Source organism: Lagopus muta, chromosome 12 (assembly GCF_023343835.1).
Source record: "Lagopus muta isolate bLagMut1 chromosome 12, bLagMut1 primary, whole genome shotgun sequence".
Lineage (NCBI taxonomy): Eukaryota > Metazoa > Chordata > Aves > Galliformes > Phasianidae > Lagopus > Lagopus muta.
In genome coordinates this window covers 17,063,329-17,077,433 of record NC_064444.1, presented here as the reverse complement: position 1 = coordinate 17,077,433, position 14,105 = coordinate 17,063,329, and the positions used below count along the sequence as shown (strand labels likewise).

Here is a 14,105-nt window from a genome sequence, read left to right as displayed (position 1 = left end):
CACGCTCGCCCGGCGCCCCCGTCCCGCTCTGACGTCATCACGCACCGCCCCTTGCGTCACCGCCGCTGCCCGCTTCCAAGATGGCGGCGGCGGCGGCAAGCGGCCTGCGGCGTGCGGGCTGGCGGCTGTGGCGGGGCCGCGCGGGTGAGGGAGCGCGCGGAGCGCGACGGGTGAAGGGGGCGCGTGCCCGCGTGGGGCCGCGAGCGTGGCCGTGCGTGGGGCGGGGCCGGGGCGGGGCAAGGTGAGGTGAAGGGCAGCGGAGCGGTGCCGCGAGGGGGCGCTGTGGAGCTGCGGGGTCTCCCGGTGTTTGTCGCAGGGGCTGCGCGTCGCTGCCTGGGAGTGAGGGGATGCGGCAGGGAGAGCGAGTGCCGCCTTCGTGTGCGTGAGGGGAGTTAGGAGCGGGACAGGGAGCGACTCCGTCAGAAGAGGCCAGCAGGGACAGGGAGGTGATCGTCCCCCTCTGCTCTGCTCTTGTGAGGCCCTATCTGCAGTACTGAGTCCAGGTCTGGAGCCCCCAGTACAAACAAGACAGAGAGCTGTTGGAGAGGGCCCAGAGGAGGGCACAAAGGTGACTGGACAGGGGGCTGGAGCACCTCCCCTATGAGGACAGGCTGAGGGAGCTGGGCTTATTCAACCTGGAGAAAAGAAGGCTGCAGGGTGACCTCATTGCAACCTTCAGTACCTAAAGGGAGCCTACAGACAGGAGGGAAGGCAACTCTTTGGAGGGGTAGATAGCAGCAGGACAAGGGGGAATGGCTTTAAATTAACAGAGGGGAGGTTTAGGTCAGATGTCAGGACACCGTGCTTTACTCAGAGGGCAATGAGGAGCTGGAACAGCTGCCCAGAGCTGTGGGTGCCCCATCCATCCCTGGAGGTGTTCAAGGCCAAGCTGGATCAGGCTGTGGGCAGCCTGAGCTGGGGCGAGCAACCAGCTTACAGAACGTGTTGGAACTGGATGATCTTTTAGGTCCATTCCAATCTAAGCCATTCTGTAATTCTATGATTTTACCTTGTGTTGGAGGGACACGTCCCAGCCCTGATTTCCCTTTCAGGACTCAGGTGCCAGCTGTATGCACCCCAGCGAGGCCTCCATGCCTCAGCTGCACTGAGAAGAGCCTCAGAGGAGCAGAGGAAGGACCCACCATCACCGTCCTCACAGCAGCAGTTTGACCCACAACAGGCAGATCCCCACCAGGAGCAGGAGGCGGGCAGTCCGCAGCACAGGTATCTCAGCTGCTCTCTGTAGTGCTGCTCAGAGCTCTGTGTGTCTCTCTCTAGTGCTGCCTGTAGGGTTAACGTGGCCTTGGCCTCAAGAAGCTGTGGCAGTGCCAACACCACCATCCATCAAGGACCTGGGATGGGACTTGCATTCATGGGGGAGCACCAGCCCTCACTGCTGGATTTCTTTGTAAATCTGCAGTTGTGGTGTGTATGTGTGTGTAACCAAAGGCCCCACTGGAAAAACCTAGAGTTAGTTTAGTCGTTTTTTGTTTTATTTTTTAAGAAGTGTGTTATCTGAGGCCAGCTGGTCTCCACGTCACCATTTGGATTGAGCTTTCTCTTATTTCCCTCTCCTCTCATGGTGAAGGGTCATTAGGAATCCCTTTTCTGGGAAGGAGAGGGAAGGATTTTACAGGAGGAGGTGAGATGTCTGCTATGAGCAGACCTTGGGACGTGTCCACACACAGCGAGCAGCTGGCAGAGCCCAGGTTGCTGTGCGTGGTGGTGACGTTCCCTCACTGTACCAATGCCTTCTCATAGTTACACTGGCCAGGGCGGCCAGGAGTCAGAGGACTATGAGAGCGAGGAGCAGCTGCAGCAACGAATCCTCACAGCAGCGCTGGAGTTTGTGCCTGAACATGGCTGGACAGCTGAAGCCATTGCAGAGGGAGCCAAGGTATGTGGGAGAGAAGCAAAGAACCAGATGAAGTTCAAATACAGCCAGGCCTGCATGCTTCCCCCACATACGCTTGGGCCGTGTATCCCGGTCAGCAGATGGTACTGGGCAGGAACAAATCCCAACTAATGCAGGGTAACACTGTCAGAATTACACTCAGGCACAACACAGTGATCCCAAAGAGAGAAAAATACATACAGAAAGAGCTTTTTTAATGCAGTATTGTTTTGTTTTAAATCGTATAGCATCACGTGCAGAATAAATACAACGTACTTCCTGGCTGGATCTTGCTTAGTGTGACCTGGTCTGTGCTTCTCCCCTTCTCCCTGCAGACCCTTAATCTCTCTGCTGCTGCTGCAGGGATGTTTCAGAGTGACGGCAGTGAGCTGATCCTGCACTTTGTGTCTCAGTGCAACTCCAAGCTGTCTGACCTGCTGGAGGAGGAACAAAAACTAGTGCAGCTGGGCCAGGCAGAGTGAGTATTGGGTATAAAGAGACATCTTCCTTGGCAGGCACTAGCCATCCCAGCCACACTGGATACTTTTAAGTAAAGAACGTAAAGAATTTACCCAAACCATACCAGCTTCCCAGATGGAGAGTTAGTACAGGCATAGAGGATACGTAATACTTGGCATCTCTGTCACCGAGGTGGGAAAATGACTGATCTCTCAAGTTGATAATTGTTTATCTTGGATGTGCTTTGTAGGAAGAAGCCTATGGAGCAATTCCTGAGAGATGCTGTGGAAGCCAGGCTGAGGATGGTGATTCCATATATTGAGAAATGGCCACAGGTACAAAACGAATATAAGGATTGCGTGTGTGTGCTTTTAAAACACCCTGTGGCCTTCAACATGGTCTCCACCAGAATAGGTCAAGGTTGTAAGTGAAACCCTGGCTGGTTTCAAATGATTCACAGCCTTCAAGAGGACAGCAGCCCTGGAGGAAGGCAGTCTCTTTAGAACAACTATTTCTTGCCTTTCCAGAAAGGCAAACCTCTCTGTTTTTCACTCCACCCATCTGGGATCCCCGGGGAATAACACTTGGGTGTCTGCTCAGCTGTATTTACAGTGTCACTGCAGTGTCAGGCTCCCTGCAGCATTGTTCTAGCAGCACTGGGATCATCTGATGATTGTAAATGCAGAATTACTGCTTTGTTGCAAGAAACTGCCTGCTTACTATTGGCAGGTAGCAAACCCTTGACAACCTGAGGATAGCTCTGTGTACTGGGAAGCCTCTATGCTTCAAAATTCTTATGGAAGTTTCAAGTTATTCTTTGCAAGATCAGAAAGGAATTGCAGCCACAATAACAAAGTTCCCAATCTCGGGCTGCAAAGGTCACTGCAAAATTAGCCTTTCCTGTCCAGAGTCACTGCTGGCCTCTGGGTGGCTGAACCCAACTCTCCTTGCAGAGAGAGAAGATAGGATTCATGTTTTTTGTTACAGATTAGCATAGCTTGTCTGGTGAAGGATGGGGGTGGTTTGAAACTCTCCGGGCGTTGTTAGTATTTTCAAAGGCTGCAGGAGCTCAGGAGGGCCATTATGGCTGGCTGTTCTGCCTTTCATAGCTGCTTTGAGTTCAAAGTCAAATTCAGAGAAACGAGGTTTGCCTCCCTTCCCGCAGGGACGCAGCACAGGGGTGAGTCATCTTGGCCTGTGCCGTTTCTGTGCCTGGAGAGGCAGCTCAGGGAGCCAACACAGGAGCACTGGTGTCATGAGCACGGCTGAGTCATGAGCTGAGCTGCTGCACTGTGTGCTCTGTGCAAGTCTTGCTGCTTGGAAAGGCCAGTGCCAGTAAATAGAGCTTGGAGGTCTCACTGGGAGCTGGAGGCCAGTCAGCAGCAACAAGAAAAGATAACACAGCAGAGAAACATTGATCTGTTTCCACACAACATCCTCCTCTCTTTGATTCTTCCATTTATCTGCGTATTTCTTTCTCAGGCTGTCAGCGTCCTCTTGCTCCCACATAACATCCCTTCGAGCCTCAACCTCCTCACCAGCATGATTGATGATATATGGCACCATGCTGGAGACCAGTCCACAGATGTAAGTCCTTGCACCTTGCAGAGAGGCTCCTTCTGCCCATCTGCACCTCAGGAAAATGACAAGTAGGAACAGGCATTGAGCTGGGTCTCTTGATACAATCCATTTTTTGAATGAAGGAGATGCTTTCAGAAGTCCCCAAAGGTCTTCAGAAGCTGTACTATAGTTTCCAACAAGACACAGAAGCCAGTAGGGCAAATTATTTCCAATGGGAGTTGTGCAAATTAAAAGGACCTGCTTTCAATTAATCAGCATTCTTTTTGGGGGAGACAGACAAAATTGTTGAGATTTTGAGACTGAGAAGTGGATCCAATTCAGTTAGCAAGCAGTTGCCTCTTCCAGCAACAGCAGCATTCACAGATTTAACTTGAAAACTTTAAAGAATCTACCTAAAAATACAAGTAGCTTATTAAAGCTTTCATCTCTCTGGCAGGGAATAAAAGGAAATTATAACCTTAGTTAAAACAATTAATAAATTATTTTAATTCATATAGATGTAGGGAAAAGCTGCATGAACCATTTAACAAACTACTTTAATAAACTGCTTTTATCTGAGTATGAAAGAGAAGTTACTGCAGTGGAAAATAAATAGAGGACAAAAAAAAATTAAAGGAATAATCTAGAAAAAGAAAACCTGAAAGACTGTGATTGCATCAGGAACTGCAAGTCCCTTATGGCTTATGAAGGTCAAACAGACTCAGTTTCCTCACTGCTTTTGTGGGATGCTACACAAGGAGCAGGAGTTTGGTCTCAGATGCATCGGAGATCCGCCTGCAAACGGTGACCACTCACATCACCTCGTCCAGTTTGTGAGTGGTGATGCAGACAGCACAGCTTTCCATCTGACTGTTTTCCAAAGTAAATTAGTGTTTCCATTCCCCTGTTGCACTATAATCATGAATGGAACAGACAGTATTTTTTTCCAGGCACTTGTAAATTTTAATCACCGTAATGAAGGAAGCAGCGAATGAAGCTGAAGACCTGTTTTTAAACAAACACATTTTGTCTGTTAGTGAATCCAGAGCAACTGGAAAAGCTGAAGAGTTGAAGGTAGCTGTGCATTTTTGCACTGTGTAACCTGTTGGTGTAATACATCCTACAGCACTGCTGCCAGCAGTGTATGACACATCCAGTGACAGAGCAGGCAATACTGGTATTCCAGCAATATGATTTGGTAAAGGTGCATCTCTGTGATCCCTTGCACAGTTCTGTCATCACTTTGTCCCCTTTCTACACTTTTGCACCTTGTGCAAACTGCACTTGGAGTTCAGTTCTAAATACAGCCGTCAGGTCTGGAATCTGAGCGTTGCATCTCCTGCTAGCAGCCTTTAAGGCAAAGCTCAACCCTCGCACAACGCAGCCGACCAGCTGGGTACATTTGCTGTAGGTGCATGCTTGCAACTAGAAGCAGGCAGTTCTGTGGTTTTATAGGCAGTACTCACAATCTCTGCCTGCTGCCACAGGAGCAGCTGTGCTGTCAGATGTCCGTGCTGGCTGGCAGCCCATTGCATCACAGAGGCGAGCTGCACTTTGTCAGGAAGGAATGCGTTGTCCGAGGGCTGTTTACTGAGCAGTTTCTCTGACCAGAGGCAGCCCAGTTGCTAACGATGAGGAGATGGCGTGTTGTTTTCCCTTGTGGTTCTGCAGGGCCGCTTTTGTGCCCCGTGCTCAGCTCATCTCTCTCTCAATCCATGCCCTTGCAGTTTAACTGGTACACTCGCCGGGCCGTGCTCACTGGCATCTACAACACCACAGAACTGGTGATGATGCAGGATACGTCCCCTGACTTCGAAGACACGTGGCGTTTCCTGGAAAACAGAGTAGCTGATGCCATGAACATGAGCAGTGCAGCTCAGCAGGTAACACTGTGTGCCAGGCACACACAGCATCCCCCACGTACCAGTGTGTGTGCAGACAAGGCTGGCTGTTCCATCTCACGCTTGCTGAAAGACCCCTGGTGTACTGCAGTTCTGCATCAGTCATTGCTTATGTATGCTGCAGTAAAATAAGATGTAGGTGCCCTTCTTTGACTGATGTGATGATTAGGAGCTGTGTGCTGCTCCCAGGAAATCCCTTGTTTCTTATCTTCGGGTAGCCTTCATCTGCAGCGCTTGGCTTATCAGCACCTTCCTGTAGCAAATGCATGTTTGTTGGCATCTTTGTGTTTGGGTACCCATAAGTGTAACTGCAGAGGAAAGCTAATTCTCCTGTCTCCTAGGTACAGTCAACTGGCAAAGCACTTGCCCAGGGCCTGATGGGAGCTGCAGCTACTGTAAGTAATGCTGAAGTCAGCGAGGCCGTGAGGGCAGAATCTTTATGCTCCCTTCCACACTTAACACTAGCGTGTCTTCCCTCTTTAATCTAAATGACAGCATAAAGAAAAGTTGTTCTTTGTAGCTTAAATGCTCATAAAGATGATTTTCTTGGTAGTTTGGGCCCAGATTGCTTTTCTGCGCTGAAAAGAGTTGTAATACAGCATAAAACGAAGTCCAGAGCTGCAGGATGAGCTCATGATCAACAACACGAGAAAGCCAAACTGCCTGTTGCATAAACTAGACCTGGTTTTCACTATTTGCAGCAGCTCTCAAGCATTTCTACCTCCACCTGCAGTTACGGTTGGAGCATGGGAGCATTTCCCAGCACAGACACAGGGTTTGGGCGGTGCCATGGAGCCAGCGACTCCACGAGCAGTACGAGCCCCTTCTAATCGGGATTCTACACCACTGCGGGGCCCATTGCGGGTTACCCGCACCCTGCTGCGCTCCCCCCACTGCCTGGGTCTGACAGTGCCCCATCTTCTGCGCCCACAGATCACCAACCTGACGGGGCTGAACCAGCGCCGCTGAGGACGGAGCCCCGCGCTCCGAAGCCGCACCGGAGCGAGGATGGAGCGTCCTTTCCCCGCAGCACCAATAAAGCCCCGCACTCTCACCTCCGCACGCCTCTGTCCTGCTTCTCCCGCGGCGGGCTGGGTGGGTCGGGTCCTCCGAGCCGGCAGGGGGCGCGCGAGGGCGGCGGGAGGGGTGCGGCGGCGGCCTAGCAGAGCGCCATCGGGGGCGGCCATGCCGTACGCCAACCAGCCCACGGTGCGCATCACCGAGCTGACTGACGAGAACGTCAAATTCATCATCGAGAACACCGACCTGGCGTGAGCGGCGGCCCGGGTGGCCCGTCCCGAAGCCGGCTGAGGGGAGGGGGCGCAGCGGGAGGGCCTCGGTGGGCGGCGGGGAGGGCCTAGGCCTGGGCAGGCTGCGGGCGGGGCTGCGAGGCGGGCGGCGGGAGCGGCGTTGGCCCGCGGTTCTGCGCGCTGAACGGAGATGTTTCTTGCAGCGTGGCCAACTCCATCCGGAGGGTGTTCATAGCGGAGGTGCCCATTATAGGTACTGGTTTCTTTGCTGTTTTGTCTGGCGGTCGTCACGGCTCCTTCTGCCTTCACCCGGAAAGTTCTGTGTGCCCACATCAACCACTCAGCTGTCAGAGAGCAGCTTAGGTTGGAGGGAGTCTTAAAGCTCATCGAGCGCCAATCCCTGCCGTGTGCTGGGTGCCCTCTATCCCACTGGAATCACAGAATCACCAAGGTTGGAAAAGACCTACAAGATGATCTAGGCCAACCATCCACTTGTCACCAGTAGTACTCACTAAACTGTGTCCCTCAACACAAAATCCAACACCTTGAACACCTCCAGGGTCAGTGACTCCACCACCTCCCTCCCTGGGCAGCCCATTCCAGTGCCTGACCACTCTTTCAGACAAATAGTATTTCCTAATGTAGTAATATTTCCTAATGTAAGGCTGCCTAGGATCCCCTTCAGTCTGGCCTTGAATGCCTCCTCCAGGGATGAAGCATCCACAACCTCTCTGGGCAGCTATACCAGGGCCTCAATGCCTTCTGAGTAAAGGATTTCTTATACCTTACCTAGATCTACCCTCTGTTAGATTAGAGCTATTCCCCCTTGTCTAGCTTGTTCTCAGCTCATTTTGTTCTTCCTTGCAGCTATTGACTGGGTCCAGATAGATGCCAACTCCTCAGTGCTCCATGATGAATTCATTGCCCACAGACTGGGTGAGTGCCGGGCACAACTTGTCTCAGACTGTTGCAACACCTTTATCACAAGGCTGCTGTTCCTCTGCATTCCCCTCATCTCACCCAGCCGTGTCTCACTGCCCTCTTTCCACAGGTCTCATCCCACTCACCAGCGATGACATTGTGGATAAGATGCAGTATTCCAGGGTGAGTAAAGCAAAACGTCTCGGGTGCTTGTTTTGGTGGTGGGTGCTCGATCTGTCGGGAAACCCCATAAATTCTTGCTGAGAGCACTTTGACATAAAGCACTTTGACCTGTGTCTGTTCCAGGACTGCACATGCGATGAATTCTGTCCAGAGTGCTCTGTGGAGTTCACCCTTGATGTCCGCTGCAACGAGGACCAGACGCGGCACGTCACATCCCGTGACCTCATCTCCAACAACCCCCGTGTCATTCCGGTCTGTGCCACCTCTGCCTGTCAGCATGTCCCCTCTCTGCATTCCCACTGAGCCTGGGGTGGCTAACACGTGGGGTATGGACAAAAGAAGGCTTTCAGGAACATCTCATACTGCCTGAAATCCTCACTTAGAATATCATGGGAGCACAGAGCAGGAATATTTGCAGAAAGAGTTGTGTGCCATTGTCCTTTTTGCCATCTCATTCTTCACTTGCTGTCTGATGACATCTAAGCCAGCGTGGCCTTGTTAAAGCCTTACCCTGCATCCTCATCTCATGGGTGAGGCAGCCTATTCGTCTTGCCTTGAACACCAGGAGCAGGTGCACTTGTGTCCTCCTGTTGTGCTGCTGCATCCTTTTGCACGCTTGCTGCTGGAGCTCTGGCAAGGTCAGCCCCTTCAAATGCTTGGCAGGAGCCCAGAGACCCCCAGCTTTCTGAGTCTTGGCTCTCAGCATGGCAAGGTGTGAGGAGCCCGGGCCAGGGCAGCGCTGCCAAATGGCTCTTGCCCAGTCACCTTGGGGAGGGTTGGCAAAGCTAAAGCAGAACAGATGCAAAGGGGCTCCATACAGAATATTTGAAAAAGCTGTCAGCTGGAAGGGCCCTGCTCTAATCCTGCATCCAGAGGTCACCGCAGCCTGGGGGCTGCTTCTGGTGGTGAGGATGGTTCCAGAGTGCCTAATTAAAGCAATAGATACAGCTTACTGTCTCTTGCTTCAGCTGTGCATCATCTTCCAGCAGTATCATGGGCGACTGAACTGTTGCAGAACCAAGCAGCTGCACTGGGCACAGGCTGTGACCTTCTTTATCCTGTGGGAGAGAGCAGTCTGGTGGAGCAGAATGTCACAAACTGAGTTGCAGCTGTCAAAATTGCCCTGATTTCCATTAAATAGGGTGGGCTGTGTTTGTTGCTGTAAGTCACTCTGCAGTGGCTCTCTGCAAGCATTTTGTAGGTAATGCTGTCCGTGAGGTTGGCATTTTCATTTGTTTCCTTGCTTTTGTTCTCCTGCAGGTAACATCTCGGAGCAGAGACAACGACCCCAATGACTACGTGGAGCAGGATGGTGAGTTGCATTCAGCAGGGAGTCAGAGCTGCTGAAGGAAATGAGTTTTCCTCTCAGTCTCTCTGTACCCCATCCTTTGTTTACTCGTTGTGTAAACCTGGAACTGACGTCTAAAACTGCCAGTTGAGAGTCACCAGCATCAGCAGGGTTAGCATTTTGTGTTAGTAAACAAACAAGTGTCCTGTGTCAGAGAGCACTGCTCTCTTCAGCTTTGAGAACGTAGAAAACAAAAATGCTAAGTGCTGCAGCATGTACTTCGGGGCCTAAGCTGTGCTTTTGGGCATGCCTGCAACTTTTATACTTTGCAGGATGTTCCTTAACTACTCTGGGGACATAGAGAGCCCCTCTAAGAGTCCGAGCAAGGCCTGGCTTCTGGTGGCACGGTCCTGGGCACTAATCATTCCTGCCTTTTCCCTTGTGCCATCCTGCACGCTCATTTCTTCTCATCAAGCCTTCTCACACTGGCTTTTCTGTAGACATCCTGATTGTGAAGCTGCGGAAGGGCCAGGAGCTGAAGCTGAGAGCCTATGCCAAGAAGGGCTTCGGCAAGGAGCACGCCAAGTGGAACCCCACAGCAGGGGTGGCCTTTGAGTACGACCCAGACAACGCGCTGAGGCACACGGTGTACCCAAAGCCAGAGGAGTGGTACGTCATGGTTGGCTAAAGCACATGGCCAGGCTGGCCCTGTTTGGGGTGCAAGATGCAGCCTGAAGGCCAACCTGCAATATCCAGTGCAATCGCAGCTGTAGAGCTTCAGTCTGACACTCGAGGGCTGCTGAACCAAACTGCTGGGGTGTCTCTGTAATCTTTGTTTCACTGCTGTTGGCCCCCTGGGATAAACGAAGGCTGCATCAGTCAGGAAGGATTTAAGATTTCCCAGGTGACACTCAGTTTCCCCCACCTCCTGAAGAGCTCCTACACAGCAGTCAGATGCTTTGTGTAGGGAGAATGAAGAGCACCTGAGTACCAGATAAACCAGCCACATAAAGCTGATCCAACCACCCACTTGCATTAGAACCTGTGCCACAAGAAAAGCACGTGAAGTATTAGTAATTGGCAGTTACTGGGTCTGTTAGTCGCCAACACAGATCAACTATTTGGAGAGAACAAGAATAGTGACAACCTGGGCTGTGCTAATTGCGCCCTTGTGGAATTTGTGATCTCAAACAAAGAGTACAGTCAGGACCCTTAATTTTAGGGGAGCAAATTCTCAGTGTAGTAAAATATTAATGGGTGGAACCCCCTGAGAAATTGTCCTTTGGGATAAAGGAGCAGAAGAGAGCTGGCAGCTCTTCAGAGATGTTTTCGTTAGGACACAAGAACTCTTAATTCCCATTTATAAGAGATCAGGCAAGGAAGGCAGGAGACCAGTGTGGCCAACCTCCTGGTCAAAGGAAGGAACTACATAGGCAGTGGAACCAGGGCCACGTATCCTGAGAAGAAAATAGAGATGCTGCACAGGTGTATAGGGATGGGTGTAACAGCAAAGAGACCAACACAATAGGAGGACATTAGAAAGGAAAGAAGAGAAGTGCTCACCTGTCTCTGAAGATCTACACTCACAGTAAAAGCTCCACAAAAGAGGAATCTCCAACCAGAGATCCTTCCCCAGTGGCAGCCAGCCCTTAAATGAGGTCTAAGAGAGGTGCAGCCAGGCTCCACCCCTTCCTGTCACACAGCTGAACTGCATTCACCTGTGCTCCCAGGACTGACCAGGTCCTTTCCCCAGGTGCTCCATCAGTGGTGCTTCAGCCGAGGCAGCAGCGAGCAGGAGCTAAGAAGGGACAGCAGATGAGCTGCTGTGACTGCAGGGCAGCAGGCAGAGCTGCCAAGGTCGGGAAGACCTCAGTGCAGAAGCAGGATTTGGTGCAGGGACTGCAGAAACCAGGGGGAACAGAAGCTTAAGTGGAGCTGCAGCTGGACAGGAGGCCGTGCAGCAGAAGGGGCTCAGCAGGTTTTCCTCCTGCCCAGGCCCTGCGTTGCCAGGCTTGACTCCAAAAAGGCCTGTCGCTCTTCCTTGCTGTCCGCTTTGAGCCTGCACACTCAAACGCATTGCCTTGTTTATGTTGCCCCTTGCTAAGGCAGCTGTCAGTAAAGGAGCTGCTGGGAGCAGCAGTTAGCCTGTATTCCACACCTCCAGCTGTCTGCCAGGTGTTTTCTGTCACAGGGACTCTGCCCAGAGCAATCCCAGGCCATTTTTACGGGTGGAAGGAACAAACCCCAAAGGAACAAACCCCAAAGCTTGGCTTTGATGGGCTCTGCAGGACGCCTCTGTGGGCTGGTTCAGTCAGTCTGGGTGGGGGTGGGCCAAGCAGGCTGCTGCTCTGCAGTATCTCTGCCACGAGCACATCAGAAGTGTTGGTGTGCAGGACCTGCCTCTGTCACCGTCACTTTGGGAGCAGAACTGGAGAGTTCTGTAATTGCCAAAGGATTCGTGGCAGGAAAATGGCACCGAAATGTGTTTGATCGTTTGGGTTGGAGGCTGGATGGTTGCGAAGCAGGAACGTCTCTGTGATGTGGAATTTCAAATCAGGATTTGAAATAATTTTAGGCTTCGTTGTGGTGCCGCAGAAAATTCTCTGGTTTCATGTCTGTAGTGCTGGATGTTAAGAAGTGACAGGTTGAGGCCGCGTCCCTTTGCAGCGAGGCGTTACCCGTCTGGGTGGCCCAAGGCAGTGCTGATGCAGATTCCTTTGTCTGGTGGCAGACTGGGCTGCGTCCTCATGAGCCTGGAGTTTGGTGCAGCAAGCTGGGTGCCTGGAAACAGCTCTTGAGAGGTTCTTGACAAAATCTGTGTCAAAGCTTGAAGGACCAAAAGAAATGCTGATTGCTGTTGGATTGCTGTGTGTTCCCTGATGATAATGGATTTCTTTCCAAGTTCATCTTGCTCCTGGTGAAGACAATACAGAGACAAATGCCTCTGCTGTCCAAGGATAGTGATTGTTTTGGTTTTGGTTTTACATACTCGCTGTGTTTTGAGCTGTTGGCAGAGCACTGGAATGCAGCTGGACTCTCAAAGCAGACGTGGTGGAAAGAGATGCAGTCTCTGCCCCGTTTTCAGTAAGAGATGATGTGGCAAGTAACGTGAAGGTCCATAAATGCTTTGTCTTTCCCAGCAGTTTGCTGCAGGTGGAGGCTTTGGTTGGGAAGCGCAGTTTTATTGAGGACCACTGATGACAGGACATGAGGATCAGCCTTTCTTGGCCTCACTGGGTCTGAGGGAGGCCAGCAGGAGAATGTGGTGGGCATGGAATTTCCTATCTTGGCTTCTCAGACTGCTCAAGGCAGAGGAAATAGAAAGGGCTACATTAATTTAAGCTCTTTTCCATGACTTGATCCGATGCTGACCTTCCCTGCTCTCTGATTCTAGGCCCAAGAGTGAATACTCGGAGATTGATGAGGAGGATGCTCAGGCTCCATATGACCCCAATGGGAAGCCTGAGAGGTAAGGGAGCTGGACGTGCTGCTGGGAGGTGGGGGATCGAGCTGGGTGCACTGCATTTGCTCTTGGTTTGAGTCAGATATGCTACACCAGAGTTTGCCAGCACAGAGAGCTGCTGCTCCCTAAAAAGCAAAGCAGGAGTTGCAGTTAACTGGTGATGTGCCCAGGCCTGGCAGGTTTTGCCCTCTGGGAGATACTAGGTGACTCTTGTGAGTTCCTGTTACCAGGTAGAGCATTGCAGTCAGGAGGCTTGGAGAGATGGCTTAGGGTGATGTTGGAGACACTGATGTCATCAGCAGTATTATTCACCCGTGTGAGTCTCTCATGCTCTGATTGCTGTTGCTACCCTCTCTTCCAGGTGATATGTGCTGCAGGAGTGCCTGCAGCCAGACAGCCAGTCTTAGCTTCCTGGTGCAGCTTTCGCATCACATAGCTAAGAGAAAATCTCACAAGTGCTCTTGCATCTTGGAGGGTCCTGAGGGCTGCTCTGAGCTCTGTGAGGGTCTGTGGCTGCTACTGTAGCAGGGCAGTGCTGGCTTGTGCCCAGCTGGGAGCTCAGCAGTGCTGGTGGCTGCAGCAGATCTCCCTGTGGTGTGTCCTGGTGAGCTACAACTGGGTGCTCTCAGGTTTTGCACCTCTGCACAGAGCACTTGATAACTTCCTCCCCAACTTGTACCCTCAGGTTTTATTACAACGTGGAGTCTTGCGGCTCTCTGCGCCCCGAAACCATCGTTCTGTCTGCGCTGTCTGGCCTGAAGAAGAAGTTGAGTGACCTCCAGACTCAGCTGAGCCATGAGATCCAGAGTGACGTGCTCACTATAAACTGAAGTGGCCCTTTGCAGGAGATTGTCCAGGCAGCAGTGGTGCAGAAGGTTCTTGCCTCTGCCTGGCAGCACTCTGGGCTGAGGGATTGTTTCCTCATCTCCCTCTGCCTCTCCTGGTGCAGATCTGCTTGTCAGCAACACTTCTCAGAGAAAGCCATGGTGACACATAGGGTAAAGCAGGAACAAAGTCTTTGCTGGGGTAGGGACGGGCTTTGTCTCTGAGGCCAGAGTTTTGGACTGTAGTCACATAGTGTTTGGGATTGGGAAGCGTGTACCTCAGTTACACAACCCTGTCCTGTTTGTATGTCTATTCCTGTACTGAATAAAGTCTAAACCCCTGTGTTCAGTCGTCCCTGAAA

General features: G+C 51.7%; 2 protein-coding genes across 2 annotated transcripts; both read left to right on the top strand.

Moving 5' to 3' along the window:
* The first annotated feature begins 17 nt into the window (after nucleotides 1–17).
* Nucleotides 18–6,872, top strand: COQ9 (coenzyme Q9). The gene is made up of 9 exons (XM_048958291.1): nucleotides 18–144; nucleotides 1,053–1,224; nucleotides 1,762–1,897; nucleotides 2,230–2,372; nucleotides 2,604–2,688; nucleotides 3,836–3,940; nucleotides 5,641–5,796; nucleotides 6,156–6,209; nucleotides 6,748–6,872. Exons 1-9 carry the CDS (start codon nucleotides 81–83, stop codon nucleotides 6,781–6,783), a joined length of 951 nt encoding a protein of 316 aa, XP_048814248.1. The 5' UTR covers nucleotides 18–80; the 3' UTR covers nucleotides 6,784–6,872.
* Nucleotides 6,873–6,971: 99 nt separating this feature from the next.
* POLR2C (RNA polymerase II subunit C) lies at nucleotides 6,972–14,088 on the top strand. The gene is made up of 9 exons (XM_048958299.1): nucleotides 6,972–7,085; nucleotides 7,268–7,317; nucleotides 7,932–8,000; nucleotides 8,116–8,168; nucleotides 8,292–8,420; nucleotides 9,429–9,480; nucleotides 9,957–10,125; nucleotides 12,851–12,925; nucleotides 13,605–14,088. The coding sequence occupies exons 1-9, from the start codon at nucleotides 7,000–7,002 to the stop codon at nucleotides 13,747–13,749; spliced, it is 828 nt and encodes a 275-aa protein (XP_048814256.1). The 5' UTR covers nucleotides 6,972–6,999; the 3' UTR covers nucleotides 13,750–14,088.
* The last annotated feature ends 17 nt before the right edge of the window (nucleotides 14,089–14,105 follow it).